We start from the raw sequence: 26,691 nt of genomic DNA, 5'->3' as shown, positions 1-26,691 counted from the left end.
TTTTTAATCTAGCAATGATCCAGTATAGGCAGCATTTGGGCAGTATACACGATGAAATCTGAGAAAATGTCAAGGTGCTTTCTGTATTAAGGCCTTAAAAAATGTCAGCAACCTTAGTATTGCTCAAATGTAGCTTTTGAGTCTTTAACCTGTGTGCAATTGTGTGCGTTTGTGTGTATTGCGTGTAGCGCATGATTATTATTGTAGCGCATTATTTTCGAGTCTCATTCTTCTTCGTTCTTTTTTTGACTTGGTTATCGATTCCTCTCAGCTGATGCTCTACTGCCTGAACATGCTTGGTCTCCAATAGCAGAGCCGGCAAGCTGGACGCCCCATACTGGACGGGAGGAGAAGAGAAAAGGAAAGTCACTGTCAGAAAATGTCACTATAAGAGTTTTATTACAACTCTTGAAAAGCATCAGGTAAAGATAGTTTGTATTGATACAGTTGTTGCTATGGCCAAGACACACAAATAACCAGAAAGTATTCAAGTAATTGTTTCCATTATTTTTTAAGTCAATATTTATACATGGAGTGATATGTCTCTGATACGTCTGTGTGTGTGCGTGTATACCATTTCTTTTTCTTTGGGGTGTTTGTGTCGGTAGTCCAGGTATTGTCTGTTGAGCTCTCTGATGTCATGCAGAAAGGCTTGGCCTCGTCTCAGATCAGCTAATCGGGCTTTAAGTTCAACTTTCTCCTTTTGCAGCAGCCACACCTGCCTCTCTGCCCTGACCAACCACACACAGTGTAAAGGGCAGTGTAAGAACTTGAAAACTTGTAATCAATCTTTACATGTTTTACTTTTTAAGAAATGTATGTTAATAATGATTTTTTTAACAACCAAAAAAACACTGTTTGGTGTTAATTATGCATCTAACTGGCAACGCCATGGTTGTTTAAATGACCAATTGTTTTGAAAGGGAATACTTTTACTTTATAGACAGTAAAACCCTTACAAGTAATCTGAGTTTGTGGAAATGAAAACTGGTGCGTTTGTGCATCTGAACTGCCTCTCACCTCATCAGCTCATTTTTGGCCTCCAACAGTCTCTGTGTCTTTGTACGGATCGAAGAACCCACCTGACACACGTACGCGCACACACACACACACACACACACACACACACACTTTGAAACCTGGGGAACTTGTTTAGCACCGTCGCACTCAAACAAGTTTTTAACAGTGCTGACAGCTCACTGGAATCTAAACTTGCTTAACCACAGTCTGTGCCGTGCGATTGCACCATTCATAAGTCCTAACGATTTTTGGAATCTCCCAAGCTACAGCCATGCTAGCGGCTCAGTGCTTTGAGCTAAAACAGGCATGCTAACATGTTCACAATGACAATGCTAACATGCTGATGTTTAGCAGGTACTGTCTAATGTTTACCAGTGTCGTGAACAAGTCTTCTTTGCTCAAGTGAGGAGCAAGTTAAGTCAAGTCACAGGTTATGTCAAGTCAAGTCCTTAGTTAAAGGTCCCATGGCATCAAAATTTCACTTTATGAGGTTTTTCTAACATTAATATGAGTTCCCCCAGCCTGCCTGTGGTCCCCCAGTGGCTAGAAATGGTGATAGGTGTAAACCGAGCCCTGGGTATCCTGCTCTGCCTTTAAGAAAATGAAAGCTCAGATGGGCCAATCTGGAATCTTCCCTTTATGACGTCATAAGGGGAAAGGTTACCCCCCCCTTTCTCTGCTTTGGCCACCCAGAGAATTTGGCCCACCCATGAGAAAAAGAGAGACATCATGGCTTGCAAACAAGCGAAGCATGGCAGTTGGTCAAGGCCACACCGCCACCCTCCACCTTGCCCCCCCCACTCTCTCCTCCTCAGTAGCATTTAAAGCTACAGACACAGAAATGGCACATTCTAGGGGCCCTGACACACCAACCAGACGGGCCGACCGTCGGCAGAAAAGGCAGTCGGACTGATCAGTCGGGTCCCGAGGTCCAAAAAATGCCTCAGAACACACTGAGGCGACGCCGACTTGAGCGTACGCTCTGCGCGTGCGCGAAACGTAATACGTCTCCATAGCAGCAGGCGGCGCTGCTCTGTATTGTTTCCATTAACAGTCTGATTATTTACCAGAAAATGAAGACTGGCAGCTGACTGGACGAACGCATCACGTGGTTCTTTTTTTCTCCAGAAATTCACAGCCAGACTGTCATGGCGGCTTGTTCAGAATACGATCTCATATTGTACTAAAATAGTTCACCGAAACGTGTTTCTGAAAACATTTCAAGCGAGAAATAGGCCATGCAGTTGCTGAATCTGTCTTCATTTCAGATTGACAAAGGTCAGTTTAAAAGATTTTCGTCAGATTTTGAGAGGCTCATCTGCTCCCCATTCCCAGGTGAGTCCCGACTGCCCTGTCCCCGACTGAACATGTCGGGTCGGCCCAAATGAATGCTGACGGCTCCTCGGACGGGCCGACGGCACGGGACAAACCGAACAGACTCGAGTCACAGACCTCGCCAGACGGCCCGACGCCCGATTATCGGGCTGGTGTGTCTTCTCTCTAAGGAAAGATCATTGTGGGACTGGCTCTAGTGGCTGTAATTCTGCACCAAGGCTGAATTTCGGGAAAGAGACTTCAGATACAGTATTAGGGAACCACTAAGGCCTATATAAAAGAGACTTCAGATACAGTATTAGGGGACCACCAAGGCCTATATAAAAGAGACTTCAGATACAGTATTGGGGGACCACTAAGGTCTATATAAAAGCGACTTCAGATACAGTATTAGGGGACCACCAAGGCCTATATAAAAGAGACTTCAGATACAGTATTAGGGGACCACTAAGGCCTATATAAAAGAGACTTCAGATACAGTATTAGGGGACCACCAAGGTCTATATAAAAGAGACTTCAGATACAGTATTAGGGGACAACTAAGGTCTATATAAAAGATACTTCAGATACAGTATTAGGGGACCACTAAGGCCTATATAAAAGAGACTTCAGATACAGTATTAGGGGACCACCAAGGTCTATATAAAAGAGACTTCAGATACAGTATTAGGGGACAACTAAGGCCTATATAAAAGAGACTTCAGATACAGTATTAGGGGACCACTAAGGCCTATATAAAAGAGACTTCAGATACAGTATTAGGGGACCACCAAGGCCTATATAAAAGAGACTTCAGATACAGTATTAGGGGACCACTAAGGTCTATATAAAAGATACTTCAGATACAGTATTAGGGGACCACTAAGGTCTATATAAAAGCGACTTCAGATACAGTATTAGAGGACCACCAAGGCCTATATAAAAGAGACTTCAGATACAGTATTAGGGGACCACTAAGGCCTATATAAAAGAGACTTCAGATACAGTATTAGGGGACCACCAAGGCCTATATAAAAGAGACTTCAGATACAGTATTAGGGGACCACTAAGGTCTATATAAAAGAGACTTCAGATACAGTATTAGGGAACCACCAAGGCCTATATAAAAGAGACTTCAGATACAGTATTAGGGGACCACCAAGGTCTATATAAAAGAGACTTCAGATACAGTATTAGGGGACAACTAAGGTCTATATAAAAGATACTTCAGATACAGTATTAGGGAACCACCAAGGCCTATATAAAAGAGACTTCAGATACAGTATTAGGGGACCACTAAGGTCTATATAAAAGAGACTTCAGATACAGTATTAGGGACCACCAAGGCCTATATAAAAGAGACTTCAGTTACAGTATTAGGGGACCACCAAGGCCTATATAAAAGAGACTTCAGATACAGTATTATGAGACCACTAAGGCCTATATAAAAGCATCCAAAAAGCAGCATTTTGTAGGACCTTTAAGGCAAGTCAAGTCACCTTTTTTTTTTTTTTTTTAACACCCAAGTGAGCAGGTCTTGCATTCGGCAGTTCCCCTTTTTTTTTTTTCTTGTGTGAATTTTTGTTTCCCTTCTGGCACAGACGCAGCCACTGTGGTGATCTGGTCCCCATAATGGGGCTTCATCAGGGGTCTTTAATGTTACATGTTGCCATAGCGAGGAGTTTGACTGAAAGCCAGTCATCCAATCATGACAATCACACACCGGGGAACTTTTTCAGTCGTCCAATCGTGATTCACAGTTTGCGCTGCTGCCGCTGCATAGCAGTTAGACAGACACATGGCAACATTCAATTTATATTATTTCATATGTAACAGCTAATATTCAAAACTTATGAATACATGCAAGTCATCCGAGTCATCACGCCTCAAGTCAAGTCTTGAGTCATTAACTTACAAGTCCAAGTCGAGTCTCACGTCATTTATTTTTTGTCAAGTCAAATCGCAAGTAATCAAAATGAGGATTTGAGTCGACTCGAGTCCAAGTCACCAAGTCTCAAGTCCACATCTCTGATGTTTACCATGTTCACCTTCATAGTTCAGCATGCTGCTAGTATTTTGTCATAAACCAAAGTATTGGACTGGGACATTTCACCCAAAACCACAACTCTCAACCTCATGGTGGCACTAAAGGACCATGAATGTCTGTACAGAATTAAAATCTTAATTCATTTAATAGCTGTTGAGATGTTTCAGTCCGGACCAAAGTGGTAGATCAACTGACTGACATTGCCATCCCTTGAGCCACGGCACTAGCATGGTCGAAAAAGCTGGTTGCCATAGTTACCTTGGCGTTCTCTCTTTTTAAAACCTTGAGCTCCTTGGAAGAAGAGATCTGGAAGAGAAAAAAAAATCACCAGAGAATATACAGTACATGTGTTTGATGTTTGAATTTGGATATTAATTAGTATCAAGGTATAGTATGATCACATTTATTGTTGAATTGATCAATACCACGCTGGTGTATTAGGGGTTTCTTTTTGAGGAAAACACGTATGGAGCCTGCGGCGCTCCATACCCGTGCAAAGTCACCGGTTCTGGGTTACTGGACTACAAAATGCCGAGGCCCTGATGGAGCTCCAGGGCCTGCAGCTAGCCGTGATTCATAGGATTGAAGGGACAGTAGCAGCTAACGAAATCCCTAATGTCAACAAAAATTCATTAAATTGAAATCGGACACCATTGTTAGCTTTATAAGACCTTGGGGTAGATGTTATATAAGTGGCGTGACGAAATTAAAACTGTAAATATACTCTAATTACGCTGAAAATGAAGCTAACTAGCCGCGACCTGTACACATAGGATTGGAGGGACAGTCGCAGCTAAAGAAACCCCTAAAGTTCACAAAAATTCATTCAATTGAAATCAGACACCCTTGTTAGCTTTATAAGACCTTGGGGTACATGTTATGTAAGTGGCGTGACGAAATTCAAACTGTAAATATACGAAAGTTATGCCGAAAGTGTAGCAACAATCTTTTCCCATAGGATTAAATGGGACACATAGCCTAGCTTGCAGCTCCGGAGCTCCGCGGAGCCCCGAGCCCCGGTCGTCCAGTAACCGAGAAACTGTGACTTTAAGTGGGTGTGAAGGTTGCCGCTTTCTTGTCAGACTGTGTGGAGCTCCTAAAGTCCGACACGTCTTACTAAATTTGCAATTAGCCATCAATTTTCGAAATGGCCCATATTTGAGCTTTATATAGTTGATTTCTCGCTTAAAAAAGTCCCAGAAGTGAATTTAATAACGAAATAGCCCGACAAACAACGTATAACTTTGCAGTATCTGAAATATGAGACCTGCTGTCTAGTCTCCAATGTGTTTCTATGGGGTTCGCTCAAACCAATCAGCGCGCAGCTCAACTAAATATTCATGAGCATACCATATTTGGAAGAAAAGCTCTTGTTCCAAATAGAGCCATATTCACAGGGTAGTTAAGGGCCTAATAAAATAGCATTCGGGCAATTTTCAGCCCAACCAATGTTACATACCCTATTAGGAGACCTTAAGGAACAGTGTAAAATACCCTATATAATCATTCTATCACCCCTTTAAACAGTTTCGAAATTTGGTTGTAACCGGAAACATGTTGAAAACCACACAGGAGTCCAGTTGCTCTTTTGCTTCAACTTTTTGGTTCCTCAAATAAAACAGAATTTATGAAGTCTGACCTTTTCCAAGAGTTGCTCTTTCACATTGGAGCAGAAGCAATCAATGGACTGTTTGACTGCTTTAGACTCCACAGACTCCCTGTAAAACACACACACACACAGACACACAGACACACACACACGTTTTGAAAATGTGAATAAAAAAGATAGTTATTATGTGTTGACATGATATGGAAGGGTGAGATTACAGGCTACTTGTTTGAATATCTTTGTTTACCTGTACTGGTCACAGAAGTCAAGGAAGGCATCCAGCACCAGCTCCAGCTCTGTTCCTCCCTGATGACCACGTCTCTTCTTCTTCTGTGTATCTCTGTGGGCCGTCTCTGGTTCTGCAGATGCACAGCCTTCACGTGAGAGAATTAGGTTTTTGTGGTTCCGTTTTTACGGAGTAAAAAGACAGCTCACATTAAGAATTTAAAAAACGGCTGTTAACCCATTACTAGATTTCCAAAACTCAAGCCTATTTTATGTCCAGTATGAGTATTTTGTGCTGTATAATGAAATAGATTAGACAAAACAACCTTTCAAATTCCAGTTTATACCAGGACATTGTTTTCTTGCGGAGAGTTAAGCTGCAGACACACCAACCAAATGGCCGACCCTCAGCAGAAAAGGCAGTTGGGCTGATCAGTCTCCCCGCATTGGTCAAAAAAGTGCCTCGCAACACAGCAAAGCGACAAGATGTAATACGTCTCCATAACAGCAGGCGGCGCTAATCTGTATTGTCGCCCAAAAATGAAAACCGGCAGCTGATTGGACGAACGCGTCACGTGGGTCTGGTTTCAGACAGACTGTCATGGCGGCTTGTTCAGAATACAATCTCATATTGTGCTGAAATAGTTCACAGAAATGTGTTTCTGAAAACATTTTAAGCGAGAAATAGGCCATGCAGTTGCTGAATCTGTATTAATTTCAGATCGACAAAGGTCAGTTTAAAAGATTTTCGTGAGATTTTGAGAGACTCTAGTCACGCTCATTCCGCTCCCTGTTTCCGGGTTAGCACTCTACCAATCAGATGGCTCATTTGAGTCCGACTGCCGGCAGTGCCCGCCCCGCCCCGCCGATTATGCATGTCAAATTGGCCAAAATGAAGGACGACGGCCCCTCGGATGGACAATGGCACGGAACACACCGAACAGACTCGAGTCACTGACCTCGCCAGACTGTCCGACGGCCGATTATCGGCTCTCTGTGTCCGGGCCTTTAGATGAGACGATCGATACTACTCAAATATCTGTCAGTTAAATATGAAGCTACAGCCAGGAGACTGTTAGTTTAGCTTAGCATAAAGACTGGAAACGGGGGAGACAGCTAGCCTGGCTCTGTCCAAAGGTCTTTATGCTGAGCTTCATATTTAATGTTCAGACATGAGAGTGGCATCGATGTTCTAATCTAACTCTCGGCAAGAGAGCACGTAAGTAACATTTTCCAAAATGTCAGAATATAATTACCTTAAACAGGATTGAAACATAACATCTGAGATGCAATTCTGAAGTATTAGTGCCGTTTGACTTTGCAGCTTAGCCTCTTGTGCTCTCATCCCTTACCTGATGAAGACTTTCTAAATTTAGACTTATCAGACGAAGACTTTCTGGTTCTGCTCAACTGATACCCCTTGGCCTTCTTTGGACTTGGGCACTGGATAAATGACATAAAGAAAAAGACGAATATAAACAAAATGAAAGGTCACACATGGGCCACATACCTGTGGATGCTAGGCTCCTGGTTGCAACAATCTGCAGAAGTCCGATTCTCCACTGGGCGCATCTGTGCTGCGTTCTGGCTGCGTTCCGGTTTTGTTCCGTCCTCTGCCACGCGCCATACCACACCGGGAGTGTCTCAGAAGCGGAGCGTCAAGCTAGTATCTACCTTCCATGCCAAGCACTCAGCGGAGAGCCGCTTCACCCACGAACGTGGAATATCAAACATGGACTTGAATGGCAGCGATTGCTCGCAGGGGTTGCGGTGCCTCCGGAACGCAGCGCAGACGCACCCGGTGGAAAATGGGGGTTAGTCCATACCCAACTCCTGTCTTCCTCCTCCTCCTCCTCCTCCTCAGAGGACAGGACTTTCTTCCAGCTCCGCTGGGTGGTGCCAGGGTCAGATTGCTCCTGGAAGAAGAAATAAACGTAGCAAAACATTGTCTCAGCATATGTGCAGTCTCTCTGACCGTATTAGCACTACACTTGTGGTATACTATATAACAGGGGTCTTCAACGTTTTTAAAGCAGCCATATTATGCTCATTTTCAGGTTCATAATTGTATTTTAAGGTTGTACCAGGATAGGTTTACATGGTTTAATTTTCAAAAAACACCATATTTTTGTTGTACTGCACCGCTCTCTCTCACTGCTGCAGATCCTCTTTTCACCTTGTGTTCAGGTCTCTGTTTTAGCTACAGAGTGAGACCTCTTTTCTTCTTCTGTACTATCTTTGATTGCACTCGCACATGCGCAGTAGCTCAGATGTAGATCATGTCAGCTAGCTAGCTCCATAGACAGTAAAAGAAAGGCTGTTTCTACAACTTTGGTCAGTTACAAGGCAGGATTAGCTGGGAGACTTCTAAATGAGGGCGCACATGTAAGTAGTTCTTTTGTAGATTATGGTGAACTTGTGTGTGTTGTAGCAGTGCTTTGCTATTGAGAACGAGGTAGCATGCTACGAGCTAATGGTTGCGGTTAGCCAGCTCGTTTCGGCTTGTGACATCACAAGCCATGCCGATTTTGAACAGCTCACCCGGAGACTGAAGGCAGGACACATTCAGAAACTGTATCTCACTCTAAACAGCATGGATGGATTTTTTTCAAAGTTTGTATGTGTGTGGAAGCACCAGAGACACAAAAGAACACCCCAAATCCCAGAAAAAGTGTTTTTTTCATAATATGGGCACTTTAAGAGCAAGGACCCCTTAGCTGAAAGAGAAACGGAGCATGTAGGGACTACATTTATATAATTTAGCTGCATATTAAACTTGGACAGATTGGTGAAAATGGATGTATAGATAGTCATGTAATATGTATACATCATGTTTTGATGTTATACATACATGTGGAAGTCACAGTGAATCCTTAAGCTTAACTGTATCTGTGGATGGCTACCATAGTGGCTACCTTACCTACAGTAAGCCTGTCATCAGTGTTGTGTAAATTAAATGTTTTTTGTTTTCATGAATTCGATTCAATTCATCTTTTCTAATTAGAGCTGGGCAATATATCAATATTATATCGATATCGTGATATGAGACTAGATATCGTCTTAGATTTTGGATATCGTAATATGGCATAAGTGTTGTCTTTTCCTGGTTTTAAAGGCTGCATTACAGTAAAGTGATGTAATTTTCTTAACTTACCAGACTGTTCTAGCTGTTCTGTTATTTGCCTTCACCCACTTAGTCATTATATCCACATTACTGGTGATTACTGGGACAGCAGATGGAAACTAGCATTAGCTAACTCTGGTACAAAACATCTTTTCGTAAGATTAATGTATTTTGTACATTGTCCCTGACAAATAAACTAATTAAATAAATAAATTTATCAAAAATTTCAGTGTGTAAATATTTTGTGAAAACACCATTAGTCAACACTACAATATCGTTGCGGTATCGGTATCAAGGGATTTGGTCAAAAATATTGTGATACTTGATTTTCTCCATATCGCCGAGCCCTATTTCTAATATGCTAAATTCATGTTAATGTCTATTTTAAGACATACTTTCATTTTTGGAAGAAAAATAAACTTTCCAAAAAATGATCAAACGTTAATTTGGAGGACCCCCTAGGGGTCGCGGACCCCCTGTTGAAGATCTTTGGGAGACTACCCTTATTGTTGGAGACTTTACTGTTCACCTCCTTACCTGTGACTCAGGGCCACTGGACACTCCACTTCCTGACTCACTCTCTCTCTTCTTGCCTTTCTTCACCTGCTGGTTTTTCACTGGCCTTGTGGGGACACAGAGACGGATAAACAATTTGATGGCAAGGCAGGATATTAACAAACAGAATAGAAAAGGTTAGGTTTGGGGTGGTGAGAGTTATGAATGTATTTATAAATGTATAATATATAATAAATGTGAGTGCCTTTGTGAGTACATATGGACACCTGTACATTTGTTGACATGTTTCTATGTGTATATTAGGTCTCCAGAGCTGGGCAATATTATTATATCGACGTATCGATATATGAGACTTGATATCAATTTTGTCTATCGTGATATGACACAAGTGTTTTCCTGGTTTTAACGGCTGCATTACAGTAAAGTGATGTCATTTTCTGAACTTACCAAACTGTTCTAGCTGTTCTATTATTTGTCTTTACCCACTTAGTCATTTCATCCATGGTACTGATGATTATTTATCAAAACTCTCACTGTGTTAATATTTTGTGAAAGCACCAATAGTCAACCCTACAGTCAATAATATTATGATGTGATTTTCTCATTTTCTCTTCTATTTAAGAGTATGAAAGAAAAAGTACTTCTTTTTCAAATTAGTATTAGTATAATAATTACTAATTTGCTCAATAATATTCCATTCATTCTTTGAACAAAAAAATGTTTCCATTACCTTTTATTGCATTATGTCTTTATAGACCAAAATGATTCATCATGAACTCTGTGAATGATATATTAACCTTACTCTAGAGCAGTGGTTCTCAACCTTTTTGAGTCGTGACGCCCCCAAAACAATGACGTTGGTGTTCGCGGATATAACACATGAAATGTACCAAACTTCACGCAGCCATGTGAAAACCATTCCCCAGTCTAGAATATGTTTTTTCTCCCCAACCATCTCGCAACGCCCCTTGAGAACCACTGGTCTAGAGCAGTGGTTCCCAACCTGGGGTCCGGGCACCCCTCAGGGGGGGCGGCAAAGATTACAGGGGGGGCGCAAGTCTTTATCTGGTTTGAGGTTGAGGTAAAAAAAAAAAATATTTGCACGTCAAATTATGATAATACACTAGAATATATAATGTATACAAAAGTCGGTATAAAAACTATATATTTTTGTTCTCGCTTAAAATTGTAGGCAGGCTACTTAGTAGGCCAAACCTCCGGGACCTCTTAACCTGTGGCCCTTGCTAAGAAACGTAAAAGTGCTGATAACTGCTCTGTATCAAAAAAGAAAGTAAGGCTGTATCTCGAGAGTTACCTCAACTTCGGTTTCGGGGGGGGGGAACCACTGGTCTAGAGAGGAACCTCTCTGTGAGCTCACCTCGCTGCAGGCGTCCCTCCAGTACTTCTACTCCTCTTTTTCTTCGTCTCTTCCTCATTCTCTCCACCCCTCCCTGTCTCCTTCCACATCGCGGCAGCGCCACTCGGTTTAACGGTCGCCTTCGACCTCTGAGGAGTCACCTTTCTCAGAACTTTTCCTCCGTTCACCGGTTCCTCCTCCAGGACGTTTAAATCTTCCTCCATGGCGGTGCTGTGCAGGGGGTTACCTTGGCAACACAAGAGTTCTCGGGGTCAGCACAAGATTGCTGGTGTTGACATTATGCTAGACTCTGGTAACGAGGGTCAGGGCTACACAAAAGATTCGCGAAGAAAATTAAATTTGCGGATGATTCGGTCATTGTGTCACTTTCTATTAAACAGAAAAATCGCGTGCAAGGTATCGTGAAGGTTGTGCAGCAAAATTGCGGGCACACCCTTAGATGACCTGCATGATATGTATAAGGCCAGATCCTTGAAGAAGACGAGAGCCACCCTGGCTGATCCGACTCATCCCTTGTGGGGTGAATTTATGCTGCTACCCTCCGGGCGTAGATATAGTCTGCCGCGATGCAGAACGAATAGATTTAAAAGGTCATTCATCCCGGCTATTATCCCCATTGTTAATAATATCCTGTAAATTGAAATGATGTTGTACTGTGGTTGTGTTTATTTGTTGTTGTTTGGTGTATATATTTGTTAATGCTGGCTGTAATCCAAATTGCCCCTCGGGGATAATAAAGTGACCTTGTACCTTGTACAGAGGCAGACATGAAGAAAATAGTTTGCCTTTTGTCAGTGTTGTAAGTACTCAAGATCTATGTTATGTTTAAGGTGTTAAATGAAAATAGTTTCCTGCTTTTTTCAAGAATTGTAGAGACATCATGACACGGACATGGATAGGGATATAGCCGTACGGTGTAAAGACACTTACCATAATTTAGCTGCAGTCCCTCCAGGAAGCTGCCTCTCTCTATAGCAGACAGGTTGGGAGAATCCATTTGATCTTTAGATGAACCTTTCTGGATTTGAACACAACAGAGAAAAAAACTAAATTACAATTCCATAATGTACAGTCAAGCAAGCGAACTTTAAGTCCGGTGTAATAACACAATTGCAGACATAGTGTTAAAGAAAGCGCTGGGAATCTGGTTTAAATGAGCTAACAGGATGGCTTGAGTTACGTACGTAATGCTTTTATTTACAAAAAAGAGGGTTGAAAAAAAGCTGGACGTCCACAGCAAAAAAAAAAACAAAAAAAAAAACACACACAACAATAAGGAGCAAAAGAAACATCTTTTTACATGCAGTTTTCACTAGCAAAACGTTTCTCATCACCTGCCTGGATTGAAGCGCCCCCTCAGACTGAACACCCCCATGCTTTAGTGGCTTATATATCTTAAGCCCCTCAAACTAGACCAACAAAACATCAAAATGTTGCTCATTGTTTTTTATTTTACATTTTTACAGCAGTAGGGGTGGGGGGGAAAAAATCGATACAGCATAGGATGGCGATATTTTCCGTGGCAATACTGTATCTATACACAGATGCCAAGTATGGATCTATTATTACGTATGTGTTGGTCATATTGTCTGCTTGACAATCCCATTTTGCAGCAATGTAATTGAAGTGAGATGAACAAAGAGAGAAATATATCTTTATAGATAAAACAGATGTTGACAAAGTTTCCTTTTGGGGACATCATTTGAAACTGGGAACAATTTGAAGTTGGGAAAAAAAAGTGATAGATAGATAGATAGATAGATAGATACCAGTGTTTCCCATATATAGACTAATGTGTGGCAGTGTGCCGCACTATCAACACCGGCCGTCGCACATTGCGTTCCGTCATTCTTCTTTTTTAAAACGCTATTTAAAAACACGTTCAGCTGCATTTCCTCTCCCTGCTCCTCTCTCTCTTGCGAGACACACACACACACACACACACACACACACACACACACACACACCTCCTCCCACCGTGCACACAGCGTCTGTCTCCATAAGGAGAGAAGATGGCTGGCGAAATTCACAAGTTCACGAAAGGTTGGTATCTATCTCGTGAACACCTTTACACAAAAGTGCTATAAAAATATTTTATATTCTGAATACAATGTTGTCAGTGTGTTAATGTTGGAGTCCCGACCCGACTCTTAGCAAACAAGCGATTGCACCCGCTTTAGAAAGTTAACTAGTCGCAAGTTTGCAGTAAAATGCAGTTGGCTTGTCGAGGTCAAAACACTATATGTAGCAGCTGTGAATCAAATAAACGTAATCAAATAAACTTAATAACGTTATGTCATTTTTATACTCGTACACTGAATGTTTGCTGCTTCAGATGAGTTTTGAAAAATATTTTCCGTGACTGAAAAAGGCTCGTGTTGAGGATGAGGAAGTCTGAACCGGAGGTATCCGTCTGAAACAGAGCTGAACAGTCCGACCAGTGTAATTAGTTATGTTATTAATTTGTTTACAATATTTTCAGGCTTCAACCAGTGAAAGACAGGGTCACTGGGAGAGAAAGAAATAGATTCGTTAGGCATTGAAGTAGTAGAGGAGGACAGCATCCAACAGCGTGTCCTCCTCAGTTTTGTGGCCCCCCTTCCTAGTTTTAAAGGCTACATTACAGTAAAGTGATGTCATTTTCTAAACTTATCACACTGTTGTTCTATTATTTGCATTTATCCACTTAGTCATTGTATCCACTTGATCTAAAATCTCATTGTTAAAATAGTTTGTGAAAGCACCAATAGTCAACCCTACAATATCGTAATATAGAGTTTGGATGGATAACAACAATATTGATTTTGACATTGGGGTATTTGGTCAAGAATATCGTGATATCTGATTTTCTCCATATCACCCAGCTCTATTTTCCTCCCTTTAAAAATAAATATATTGCCAATACAAATTTTCATCGAATCAGTAGTGCAGTATTGACCAACTCACTTGACTCTCATGTTGTGTCGCCGTGAGCGCTTTGGCTCCTCTGGCCTTTTTGGCACCTCTGGCCTTTTTGGCACTGTGGAGACATAGAAGACAGAGGCACATTTGCATCATCATCATTCTCAATATTTCAATATTTGAGCCATCGCTGTCACCAGGTGAGGGGACACCTCCAACCAAATGAGTCTGCTTACTGAGTCGTTGAGCAATCCTCCATGCTCAAGTGACACGCTACTGAGTCCCAATCATCAGGCTTGTGTTTAATGCTGAGCCCTACTACAGCCAATGGCTGAGCCCCAAATCTCGTAGGGAGCCGTTGTATCATTCTGTTTAGCTAGCTGTTATGTATGGCGAGTGGATAGTGTCATTCAAAGGATAACCAGGAGAAGGAGCAGGCTACCCTCCCCGTCGTCGCCAAACCGTGTGGAATTTTGAATTGATTTAACAGGGATTGCAGACGAGAGACCAGCGGGGACTAGGCAGCGAGTGCATGTTAGAAACATTTTCCGGCGGCGACGGCGTATGTTAGAATTCCCATCAAATTTACGCCTACTAAAGACATCTAAACTAAGTACGTCGCCTTACAAACGTGTGAAACACACGCCTTCACTAGTATCTACAGACGTCTGAACTATGTACGTCGTCAGTGTGACTTTTCCCCTAATATTGATAACTAGAGTACAGTATATTCCCATAGTTTAGATTCACATTTTGTTAGTGTTCTTTTGCTTACTTTCTGGTGCTTATGTGTTACTCATAATGTGTGGCTTTATGTGTTACTCATAATGTATGGCTAGTAATATCATGCTTATAAAAAAAATATTAAACTGCTGAATGAACACTCAGAATGTCTCCATGGCAACAAGAGACTGATGCCGACAGCATTAGCTACCTTAGCTAAGCCATCTGAACAACAATCATAAATAAAATAGCAATTTGGCATATTTAACCAAAATCAACAACAATCATCAACGGTCTTACGCCTTAGGACCTTAACGAAGGTATAGTCCCAAGATATATGATCAAAATCATAAAAATAACAGCTTATATAGCTTACAGTATATTTCGGATTTTTATCAGAAACTGCTTGATTGGCCAAGTAAGTGTAAACACACGGGAATTTGAGTCTGGCTAGGTGTTGCTTTCAACACAGAAACAGACATAACGTTACGGCTAAAAACCAAGATTAACACATGAACGTTTGACTACTATGTACAGATATAAGTTGTATATAATAAAGTGTATACATGCATACATAATACATATACACATACGTACATAAAGTTAACTTACATGTAAACAGATCTATCAAGCTTAATAAACAGTAAGGCAATTAGTGCAAATGATCCAGTAGAGGGCACCAATGTTCAATCAATGTTAGAGTTACAATGCATTCTTCCAACAGTGCAGGTCACATAAGCTGATGAGACAATTTAATTTATCGTATTATTTTTATACTGTCAGTACTTTTAGAGCAACATGTATAATGGATAAAGGGCCTGCAACATGTATTGAATGAATTGAAATACATTTAAAACATAGGCTTACTGTATATTGATTGACTTGAATTCACTCAATACATTTTTTTTTTTCTTGGGGGGCACATCTGGCGACGACGGTTAGGTGTGGCGGCGTACTTATCAACTACGATGTACACTGGCGACGGTGTAGTCAATCCACACGTTAGAGTCACAAGACAGTCTCCTTCGGCAGGTTATCTGTGGCACTATCCACTCGCCATTGATATGTGTCTAACCTCAAGCCAAACTCCATTTAGTAGACGTCGTACATTCATGTATTAACTGCAAACCTAACCCTAGTCTCGCATTGCCAGACCTTCATTGCCAGCGCTTTGTTGATAGGTCTGGCAATGCGAGACTACTGCAAAGCTAATTTCCAGAGTGCTGTTTTTAAGTTGTAAATGTCCATGTCTTTTACCATTTGGTAACGTTATGCTCATTATCAGCACAAACAAAGAACTTTCTTTTCTGTTAGTTACACCTCTTTTATCACACACGTTTCTTCCAAATTAGGGTTGGTTGCGAAAAGCACGAATCAATTCTGAAAGTTGTAAATTAGCTAAGGTAACGTAACGGTAAGGTTAGCTAGCTACATGCCGAAACTAGCAGCACAAGACGTGACCGATTTGTAAGCATAACGTTACTAATGTTATGAATTTGTTACATTTGCCTGTAACTTAGAGCGAGGCAACGTTTTATTGTCAACTTTTCAAATGAAATTCGTGACTACCAACTAGCTAGATAAACTCATAACTGATAGTTCTCACCTCATTTGGAGCAACTGTAGCTTAGTTAAGTAACAAGTTTGTTTTGTAAACACTCCGCAACTCTAATTGATACCGCTTCCCGCAAAATGCTTGAAGTTCCGGACGGTACCATTTCAGATATACAAGGGAGGGGTGGCAGGGGGTACAATATTTATCTTTATAACGACGAAAACGTTACATCTCAAAATGAGAGTTTATGTGCATAACATTGCAACGCTTTAGCCTTAATTTTACAGTGAAACAGTATGGATGCACTTAGTTTAAAATAAATATTTGCACTGAAAATGTGTATCTATCCCAAGCGGAATCATTTAAATTTCAGTCCTACGGAAAACGAAAAGGTTCAGTATCTGCTTCTCTTACTGTAATACATCCATGCATCAAATACCCCTTTGCTCTGATGTATATGTATACATATCTGATGTATATGTAGATATACATAGACATAGATTTCTGAAGAGCCAAAATAAAGCTCAGGGCTCTGATCGAGCTTTTATTTCAAGGGAACAAAGTACAACAAAAAAAAAACGCGTTTAGATACTGCGTATACTGAAGTATTACGTTTTTTAAAAAATACCTAAAACACAACAATTCTAGTCTAGTCTACAATCTTAGTCCCGTGTATACAGACAATAAAATCCATACTAAATAAAATATGAGGATTCAAAATTGTTCTGGCCTATACATACCATACAATCCCTTGGAGTAATACATACAATAGGACTGAACTACATACCTACATGTATTTACCATTGTACAAACAGCACTGATAAAGCAAAATACATAAGATCAAACAAGCTCTTTCTTTTATTGATTTTAAATTAAAATCTTTACAAAACAAATCTGAGATGACAGTGAAAAACAGCCAGAGCAAGACCGTAGTCAAAAGTACTTCCATCAAATGTAAACTATAAACATTCAAAAGGATTTCATTCAGATTTCATTTTGTAAACCATGTTATTTAGAAATGTATAATTTAACCCTACTATAGTATTATTATAATAATTTAAGAACAATTTCTTCAACTATTCTCTTCCCTTCATGTTCCCATCATAAATAAATTAAAACAGTGACACAGTTTCCCTACGTCCTGACTGTTCATTAGTACCTGAATGCCCCGTTTCCAGCTAGCTTTGTTTAGATTATCTTTAATATGGCTCACTCTGCTGATTTCTCAGGGTCCTAATAGGACCCAAGCTTATTATTGAAAAGATTTAAGGACCCAACCGAAACGATCCCGTTATCCATTGTGGATTTCAACTTTCTACCGCAAAAAAACAACAACCTCAAGAAACAGTCATATAAAATCACGTCACAAAGACAGAAAAAATCTCATCAAAGACCTGAAATGTTTAAGTTGTAGTGTGCAGCTGACAAAGTGATCAATATGGCTTTTAATCCAAATTTAAACCTCAGTGAACCCGTTTCAGTGGTGTCTTCCTCTATCGTTGAAGTTAAAAGACGTGTGTGTGTGTGTGTGTGGTTCTTGCCAGTGAAGTCCTGAGATGTCTGATGCTACAGAGCTGCATTTTTATATTTCCCTTTAAAAAGCATCCTTAATGGAGATATTATCACAAAATAGCTGATTAGAATCAACACGTATTTGTACTGTACATAGCATAGGTAAAACTATTTCATCGATAAACTAGATAGAATAGAATTTATTTTAAGCATAAAATCTACTCTGGACATTCGGAGGTCTTGTGGTGCGTGTCATAGATCCTATAGGTCATTTCTTTTGTTCTAAATTCTCTGAATCATGAGGACTACACATGTTGATGGTCCTTTTGGTAAGACGGGATCTCTTCATTTGCTTCCCTGTGTGTGCTTTAGCTCGTGCTCCCCTTTTTTTTTTGCCTTTGGTAGCTTGTGGGTCTGGTCTTCCATTTTTATCCTCTGCTCCTACATTTTGATCCCAGTGTACAGTTCGTCTATCTGGGATCTGAAGTACTGTCGCATTTCGTTCCTCTTGGCCTTCATTGTTGGAGTGAGCAGGCCGTTCTCGATTGAGAACAGCTCGGTGTGGATGCAAATGGCCCTCACCTAACAGGACACGCACGCACGCACGCACGCACGCACACACACACACACACACACACACACACACACACACACACACACACACACACACACACACATTGACAGGTGGCGTTAGGCAGGATGATAATGTTTCAGTTCCAGGAAAATGCCTCAACAAATCTCTTTACAAAGTCTCATGCCTTAACAAAGTTTGGAAGAACGTTACGTCTACAGAGCTACCCAGTGCTATACAGGAAAGGATATTTTGAATCACAGCTGAAATATGAGTGTTTTACCTGCTCAAAGGACTTGAGGCCTCCATTCTTGCCCAGTTGCACCATGTCCTTCAAGATGGCTGCCTTGACTTCCTGAAAGGACGTAAAAGAGAGGTAGCTCTTTTAATTCATACTCGCTACATGGGCTGTGGTCAAGTGGGTGCGTTGTCTATGATCTTTAGTTTCTTTTCGTTAGTAAGGTTTGGTTGATTTTTCACTCATAAAACAACCACTTGGAGTCATCAAAGCTGCATCTTTCAACCATTTATCTGTTACTTTAGGCTTTTTTTTTTTCTATTTTTGAATTCTCTGCTCGCTGACAAGTTTTCACACACTCTCAATTGCAACAGTTTGCGTTCAGGCGTTACAGCAGTTTGGTGTGAGGCTAGTCCTGTTTTCTTATTAGCTTGTAGTTTATTACTTATTGTGATAATAAATATATGGAGATCAGCCTCGCACCACTTTACAGACCTCTTTGTTTATTTATTTTTCTCTGTAAAACAAATATGTGAAATAGAAAAGGGATACAATTAGAAAAAAAAGTATATATATATATATATATATATATATAATTTCTATTACTGTCTTCAAGTTAGGTGAGCTACTCCACAATCTTTCCACATAACCCCAACACAACTGCAGAAGTACCTCCTGGTGTACATGTACTGCATGCCTGGGTGTGAATCAGTGCTCTGAATGAAGAGATGTATTGCTTAACTCAGAAATCATAAAAGGATTTATTGCCGAGTGAGTAGCACTTACCAGGAATTTGCCTTGGTTGTTGGTGCATACATAAACATATTAAAACTTAATATGTATGAAATGAATATTGTCCTAAAAGGGAAATGGATTCACAGTAGAGGGCTGCATCGGGATTGGGTCCCACTGCCAACGCAAATCTTGCGGGAGGGAACGGGCAGCTAAAAAAAAAAACACTGCGGGATCGGGATGTAGCCTGGAACATATATATATATAAATATAAATAAAATCTCAGAGTTTTGCAGGTGCGGGCAGGAGTGGACATACACATTGCGGAAGTGGGTGGGAGTGTAACACACACGTTGCGGGTGCGGGCGTTAATGGTCAGAAATTCGGCAGGAGCGGGATAAAGAAAACAGTCCCGCACAGGGTTCTAATTCACAGTGTGGACACAGGAAACTGTATGTGTGCAGTCCGAATCCACTGTACTATACTGTAATCAAATTATGTAAGTATTACCGCTCTGCCACACAGTTCCTGGTAGCTGGCCTTCAGTCCCAGGGTCCTCTTGATCCAGCCACACAGGAAGTCAGGGTCAGGAACCACCACTGCTACCAGACATGCCTGAAGACAAACACAACAATAATTTCGTCATTCATTCATTCATGCAGTCTGTATCAGGCGCATTTTAATGCAGTTTGTTATCTGCATGAATAAAAAAAACGCATTGGTTTATGTTAGGCAGATTATAAAACGTTTATTTCTCAAACACGTCATGTCCTTTTGTCGACGATCCCGTTGATGAAAAAGCTGGATTGCTTCGCAGAGAGTTTACGTCGGGAGATGATATTGAGTCCCGACTAGATGTATTTTCATTTCATTTTTTTTTCACAGTCCATCAGATACGTAGATACCTTATCCGTCCTCATATCACTAACATCCACCATCGTGGACATGCTTTATTAACATCCAAGCAGATTCTTTGTGTCGTATTACGTTTTTTTTTTTTTTTTTATAACATTGGTGACACGGATCATACTGTAATAGTAAAGCCACTGTATGCAGAGCCGTCAGAAAAGTGCGACTCGCTCTGAAGCGTTTTTGTAGTGTTCCCTGGCGACAAACCAGTGAGAGCCATTAAAAAGAAATAAATGATTATACATTATAGTTCTGTTAATGGTCATGGTGCTGCAGCCTCAGAATGGGATATAGTAGTAGCTTACTTTTTCGCCCGCAGGATTGCACCTAAATGAAATTATAGGTATAATACAATTCCAGTTTTCACCAGTAATATTATAAGTTAACTGTGATTTAATATGAAATTACATACACTGCTAATGCTTACGCATTGACTCGAGCAGCAATTTTCTCCCACACCAATTCTCTCTCTTTTACAGCAGCCGCTGTCTTACTTTTTTAACAAAATGCATGTTCAAACTCTCTGTTTGTGCACATGAGTATTTCCGCCGACCCGTTTGTTTGTGGTTGTTACCATGGTGAATCGTAGTATCATGGCTCCATTCATGCTGCCTTTTTATTGTGGTGGTGCACGCGCGTGGACATACTCTGAGTTGATTGAACCAACTCATATCAGCTGTTCTGGAACCGAAAGCTCAGAGTTTCCCATCTCAGGGTAAATCAACTCAGACAACAGGGTTAGACTCAGAGTTTGTTAAACCTCCTTCCTGAAACGGGACCCAGGTTAGTACAGTCACGGATGTGCGTGGGTGCATACAAGTTAAATACAGCAGGGATTTTTATGCTTTGGCTACACTGCACATGGACCGTTCGCGGAGCGGATGTGCTGCTGAATGTATCTTTTTAACTGGCTACACCTGCTGAGCACACACGGCGTAGGACTGTGTGAGTCACAGGCGAGACGGTGGATTGTGGTGGTTTCTTCAGTTTCTGGAGCCGGCACAGCGCTGTGAAACGTCAATCCATCAGCTGTTATCAGGGGACTCAGGTGAGGGAAAGAAGAAATATAAACAGTAACTCATTGACCGTCATCAAGTCACTCGCTGTATATCGGTAGTTTAATTTAAAACAATTATAGACACTTTAGGATCCATTTCTGTGTAAAAGGGCTGCACGCACCTCACGTAAAAAATATAAATGGAAGACTGTCCTATTGTGATGCTTGTAGAGTGAATCTCAGCGGTGCATGCGCACCATTACGCGCTGCTCTCATGCCCGGTGTCCCCACAATCATTGATTACAGTGGAAGGAAGCATAGGACTTTGCTTCATAATACACCAATCCCACTGAGATACACTTTCTCCAAAGGGAACAGAGGTCAGAAGGAGCCAGGAGTAAATTTGTGGGCCTAGCATAATACCACACACATCCGCAACACACACAAACACACACACGCACGCACACTCGGAATATCCTCCACCTACCTGCAGACTGTCTCCATGCACAAAGACCTGTGCCACTGCATCACTCCTCATGTAGATGTTCTCTATCTTTTCTGGAGCAATGTACTCCCCCTGTGCCAGCTTAAAGATGTGCTTCTTCCTGTCCACGATCTTCAGCGTGCCATTCTGTCAACACACATGCACACATAATTACATTCTATGAAATGTCTACAGGCTGTTGGAAATACAGCATTTTATGATATGTAGCTCAATGTAATGAACTTCGGTTGAAATAAATGTGTGAAGTTAAGATGAACAAGGTGAGGCTGATAAAACTAGAAATTACCGCCTTGTGGTTGTATGTCTCCACCAACCAGTCAAGTTGCAGTTTACATCCAGTTTGTCCAGACTTACATAAAATATGTAGTGAAGACTTTGAAGCCATTTTTTTAAAATAGAATTAAGTGTATCTTTTGCAGAAACATGGATGCTTCAAACCGGCAGCACATAGGATCTACACAATCACCACAAGTTTCAACATTAGTGTCACCAAATCAGGATCTGGTTTTGTTGTCTTTTTGCAGATTATGACGTTGCACATCAAAAAATTCTTCTGTGCAGGTGCATTGGAAAATATCAGACTTGGAAAAAAAAAAAAACTTACAAGAAAATGACGTTACAGGGAAGTTGATCTTTGACCTTTTGGATATAAAATATCATCACTTCATAATTTTATCCTATTATTCATTTGTGTGAAATGGTGTCATAATTTACCGTAGGAATTCTTCAGTTATGGATAGGGTTGGGTATCGTTTGGATTTTTACGATTCTCATGCCGAACCGGTACTTTTAAAACGATTCCGATTCCTAAACCGATTCTTGAAAAACTGAAAAATGGCATCAAAGATGTAATATGTTTACTTGCGATCACGTGCAGTGAATGGTTAATATGCTTTTACGTCCGTTTTGGTGAGCCCGGAGGGAAAATATGGCATTTTAAAAGTAGCCTACATTTACGGTAGCTAGCTAACGGTTGCATACAGAGAAAGTGTGATATTTTTACGTCTGTTTTGGAGCGACAGAGGGAAAATATTTCAGGAACCGAGGAACCGAAATTTGCGTTCTAATCCGGTCCGATGCCTACCGGTTGCGTAGGAACCGGATTTCGGTACCCAACCCTAGTTATTGCCAAAGACATGTTTTGTGACATCACAGTGACATCCAAAATCGCTCAATGGTGTTTTAATCCCCCAACGTTGACTTCAAGGCAGCGCTGCGACCGTCGACTTCAAGGCACCTAACCCTAACCTTAACCCTAACCATTGCCTAATCCCCTTGCCTTCCAGGCAGCGCTGCCTGGAAGACGACGCTGGGGGCTTAAAACACCAAACACCTCCAAAATCCGTAACCCAATTGGATGTTGTTGCCAAAATGTGAAGAAATTCCCTCCAGGGGTTCCTGAGATATTGCATTCACAAGAATGGGACGGACGGACCGGATGGACAACCCGAAAACATAATGCCTCTCCGGCCGCGGCTGTCCCCGGCACGGAGGCATAGAAATGTGTGAGGCTGAACTCAAACAACATGACTTAACGTACAGGAAGCCATTTTCCTACGTCTCCAGTGTGAAGCCAACCATCTGCATCAATAGCCTCAGCGGTCTTCTCGGGGTCCTTCAGATAGCCCTGGAACACATTAGGACCCTTCACACACACCTGGAGACACACACACACACACACACACACATTTATGAATGACGTACATTATCACGAAATGTATAAAAGAGTTTCTATGATGATGTGTGTCTTTGTGTTTCACCTCTCCCTCGCCGTTTGCAGCCAGGTAGTTCATCTCAGGCACATCCACCAGTTTAAGGGAGTTGCAGGGCAGAGGAGCTCCGACGTGTCCTGCAGACATGGCGTCAAGTTTAGTTCTTGTAGCCCGCAGAAACCAGCTTTTTTCTTCACATTTTAGAGCGTGTAGCCTTGTAAAAGATGAATCAAGTCAAGCAGCTTTGTTATCCATTACCTGCATTCCATTCACCAGGCATGGTCATGGTGCATCCAGCAGTGCACTCTGTCTGTCCATAACCTTCATAGAACTGAGACAATATGATTATTATATCATTACTGCTTGTAGGTTTCCACTGAATGAAAGGTGTTTGTGCGAGTGTTTGTGCAGGTGTTTGTGTGAGTATTTGTGCGAGTGCTTGTGCAGGTGTTTGTGCGGATGTTTGTGCGAGTGTTTGAGCGGATGTTTGTGCGGATGTTTGTGCGAGTGTTTGTGCGAGTGTTTGAGCGGATGTTTGTGCGAGTGTTTGCGCAAGTGTTTGAGCGGATGTTTGCGCGGGTGTTTTTTGGTGTTTGTGCGAGTGTTTGAGCTTGTGTTTTTCGGGTTATTTGTGCAAGTGTTTGTGCGAGTGTTTGTGCAGGTGTTAGTGCGAGTGTTTGTGTGAGTGTTAGTGCGAGTGTTTGTGCTGTGTTTGTGCGAGTGTTCGTGCCGGTGTTAGTGCGAGTGTTTGTGCGAGCGTTTGTGTGAGTGTTAGTGCGAGTGTTTGTGCTGTGTTTGCGTCGGTGTTTGTACGAGTGTTTGTGTGAGTGTTTGTGTGGGGTGTTTGTGCAAGTGTTTGTGCGGGTGTTTGTGCTACCTGACAGCCTACTGCGGCTCTGAGGAAGGTGAGGACAGCAGGAGAGATGGGAGCAGCTCCAGTCAGCATGAGACGCACGCGGCCGCCAAGGCTGGCCTGCAGAGGGCAGCACATCACCTTATTACTGGACAGCTCTGTCAGCTGTAGCCACGACAGTCAACCAGATAAAATGCAACAGAATGTCTATGTCCTTACAGCTTTAACCATCTAAATCACTTTTAGTGAAGGCTGTTTGAGGATGATAACAATTAGAGCTGCAAAGATGAATCAATTAATGTCAACTATTAAATTAATTGCCAACTACTTTGATAATCGATTAATCAGTTGGAGTCATTTTTCTATAAAAAAAAAAAAAAAGTAAAAGCTCTCTGATTCCAGCATCTTAAATGTGAATATTTTATAGTTTTTTTCCTCTGTGACAGTTACCTGAATTATTTGTTGGAGTTGTGGACAAAACAAGATATTTAGGACATCATCTTGATGTTTAGCAAACACAGATTGACATTTTTCACCATTTTCTGCCATTTTGTAGATCAAACAACTTATCGATTAATCGAGAAAATAAACAGATTAATGTTGTCTTTAATTCTTCAAATGCTCTTTTATAGTTAATTTCTTTCTTTTTTTACTTCTATTCGTATATTAGTTAGTACAGTGCCTTACGAAAGTATTCGGCCCCCTTGAACTTTTCGACCTTTTGCCACATTTCAGGCTTCAAACATAAAGATATAAAAATGTAATTTTTTGTGAAGAATCAACAACAAGTGGGACACAATCATGAAGTGGAACGAAATTTATTAGATATTTCAAACTTTTTTAACAAATAAAAAACTGAAAAATTGGGCGTGCAAAATTATTCAGCCCCTTTACTTTCAGTGCAGCAAACACTCTCCAGAAGTTCAGTGAGGATCGCTGAATGATCCAATGTTGACTTAAATGACTAATGATGATAAATAGAATCCACCTGTGTGTAATCAAGTCTCCGTATAAATGCACCTGCTCTGTGATAGTCTCAGAGGTCCGTTTAAAGCACAGAGAGCATCATGAAGAACAAAGAACACACCAGGCAGGTCCGAGATACTGTTGTGGAGAAGTTTAAAGCCGGATTTGGATACAAAAAGATTTCCCAAGCTTTAAAACATCCCAAGGAGCACTGTGCAAGTGATAATATTGAAATGGAAGGAGTATCAGACCACTGCAAGTCTACGAAGACCCAGCCGTCCCTCTAAACTTTCAGCTCATACAAGGAGAAGACTGATCAGAGATGCAGCCAAGAGGCCCATGATCACTCTGGATGAACTGCAGAGATCTACAGCTGAGGTGGGAGACTCTGTCCATAGGACAATAATCAGTCGTATACTGCACAAATCTGGCCTTTATGGAAGAGTGGCAAGAAGAAAGCCATTTCTTAAAGATATCCATAAAAAGTGTCGTTTAAAGTTTGCCACAAGCCACCTGGGAGACACAGCAAACATGTGGAAGAAGGTGCTCTGGTCAGATGAAACCAAAATCAAACTTTTTGGCAACAATGCAAAACGTTATGTTTGGCGTAAAAGCAACACAGCTCATCACCCTGAACACACCATCCCCACTGTCAAACATGGTGGTGGCAGCATCATGGTTTGGGCCTGCTTTTCTTCAGCAGGGACAGGGAAGATGGTTAAAATTGATGGGAAGATGGATGGAGCCAAATACAGGACCATTCTGGAAGAAAACCTGATGGAGTCTGCAAAAGACCTGAGACTGGGACGGAGATTTGTCTTCCAACAAGACAATGATCCAAAACATAAAGCAAGTTAGAATAGCCAAGTCAAAGTCCAGACCTGAATCCAATTGAGAATCTGTGGAAAGAACTGAAAACTGCGGTTCACAAACGCTCTCCATCCAACCTCACTGAGCTTGAGCTGTTTTGCAAGGAGGAATGGGCAAAACTTTCAGTCTCTCGATGTGCAAAACTGATAGAGACGTACCCCAAGCGACTTACAGCTGTAATCGCAGCAAAAGGTGGTGCTACAAAGTATTAACTTAAGGGGGATGAATAATTTTTGCACGCCCAATTTTTCAGTTTTTTATTAAAGTTTGAAATATCCAATAAATTTCGTTCCACTTCATGATTGTGTCCCACTTGTTGTTGATTCTTCACAAAAAATTACATTTTTATATCTTTGTTTGAAGCCTGAAATGTGGCAAAAGGTCGAAAAGTTCAAGGTGGCCGAATACTTTTGC

At 41.2% G+C, this 26,691-nt stretch overlaps 2 protein-coding genes and 2 long non-coding RNA genes across 11 annotated transcripts in view; 2 read left to right on the top strand and 2 right to left on the bottom strand.

The window, feature by feature from the left end:
• Window positions 1-342, top strand: part of LOC116036565 — a 36,412-nt gene extending 36,070 nt beyond the window's left edge. Inside the window, exon 3 of the long non-coding RNA XR_004101643.2 lies at window positions 189-342. This is a non-coding gene — a long non-coding RNA (uncharacterized LOC116036565). The remainder of the gene's footprint in view (window positions 1-188) is intronic.
• cenpu (centromere protein U) lies at window positions 7-16,609 on the bottom strand. Of its 4 annotated transcripts, XM_036005951.1 has the most exons (14): window positions 16,464-16,587; window positions 14,180-14,252; window positions 12,164-12,251; window positions 11,337-11,459; window positions 11,234-11,300; window positions 9,877-9,961; window positions 8,042-8,131; window positions 7,568-7,658; window positions 6,238-6,364; window positions 6,021-6,099; window positions 4,640-4,687; window positions 1,021-1,082; window positions 575-731; window positions 7-337 (listed from the first exon to the last, which is right to left on the bottom strand). In XM_036005951.1, exons 1-14 carry the CDS (start codon window positions 16,466-16,468, stop codon window positions 212-214), a joined length of 1,221 nt encoding a protein of 406 aa, XP_035861844.1. In that variant the 5' UTR covers window positions 16,469-16,587; the 3' UTR covers window positions 7-211. The 4 variants fall into 4 exon arrangements, with proteins under 4 accessions (XP_035861844.1, XP_031135978.2, XP_031135977.2 ...); XM_031280118.2 differs by having other exon boundaries at window positions 11,234-11,459; window positions 14,180-14,234; window positions 16,464-16,609; XM_031280117.2 differs by having other exon boundaries at window positions 11,234-11,459.
• On the top strand, window positions 4,356-12,900 carry LOC116036569. The gene is made up of 3 exons (XR_004101646.2): window positions 4,356-4,367; window positions 11,144-11,146; window positions 12,700-12,900. It is a non-coding gene; the product is annotated as an uncharacterized LOC116036569 (long non-coding RNA).
• Window positions 16,610-17,268: 659 nt separating the features above from the next.
• Window positions 17,269-26,691, bottom strand: part of LOC116036557 (long-chain-fatty-acid--CoA ligase 1-like) — a 30,311-nt gene continuing 20,888 nt past the window's right edge. For all 5 annotated transcript variants that reach the window (XM_031280116.2, XM_031280112.2, XM_031280114.2 and 2 more), the window contains exons 15-22: window positions 24,466-24,561; window positions 23,847-23,919; window positions 23,637-23,725; window positions 23,417-23,533; window positions 21,859-22,002; window positions 19,976-20,080; window positions 18,779-18,850; window positions 17,269-18,506 (exon numbers count right to left, since the gene is read on the bottom strand). In XM_031280116.2, the coding sequence (XP_031135976.1) occupies window positions 18,366-18,506; window positions 18,779-18,850; window positions 19,976-20,080; window positions 21,859-22,002; window positions 23,417-23,533; window positions 23,637-23,725; window positions 23,847-23,919; window positions 24,466-24,561 (837 nt within the window). In that variant the 3' untranslated portion in view covers window positions 17,269-18,365. The remainder of the gene's footprint in view (window positions 18,507-18,778; window positions 18,851-19,975; window positions 20,081-21,858; window positions 22,003-23,416; window positions 23,534-23,636; window positions 23,726-23,846; window positions 23,920-24,465; window positions 24,562-26,691) is intronic.

This window comes from Sander lucioperca, chromosome 1 (genome assembly GCF_008315115.2).
Source record: "Sander lucioperca isolate FBNREF2018 chromosome 1, SLUC_FBN_1.2, whole genome shotgun sequence".
Taxonomy (NCBI): Eukaryota; Metazoa; Chordata; class Actinopteri; order Perciformes; family Percidae; genus Sander; species Sander lucioperca.
Note: the sequence above shows the minus strand (reverse complement) of the source record. Positions and strands in the feature narration are given on the sequence as shown.

Bases quoted from the DNA above. Each gene is read 5' to 3' on its own strand.
- cenpu (XM_031280117.2), bottom strand. The intron at 7,659-8,041 runs GTATGGACTAAC...TCATTTATCCAG, and splicing joins AGGAGGAAGACAGGAGTTGG to TGCCCAAGTCCAAAGAAGGC. The intron at 6,100-6,237 runs GTAAACAAAGAT...TGTGTTTTACAG, and splicing joins GACTTCTGTGACCAGTACAG to GGAGTCTGTGGAGTCTAAAG.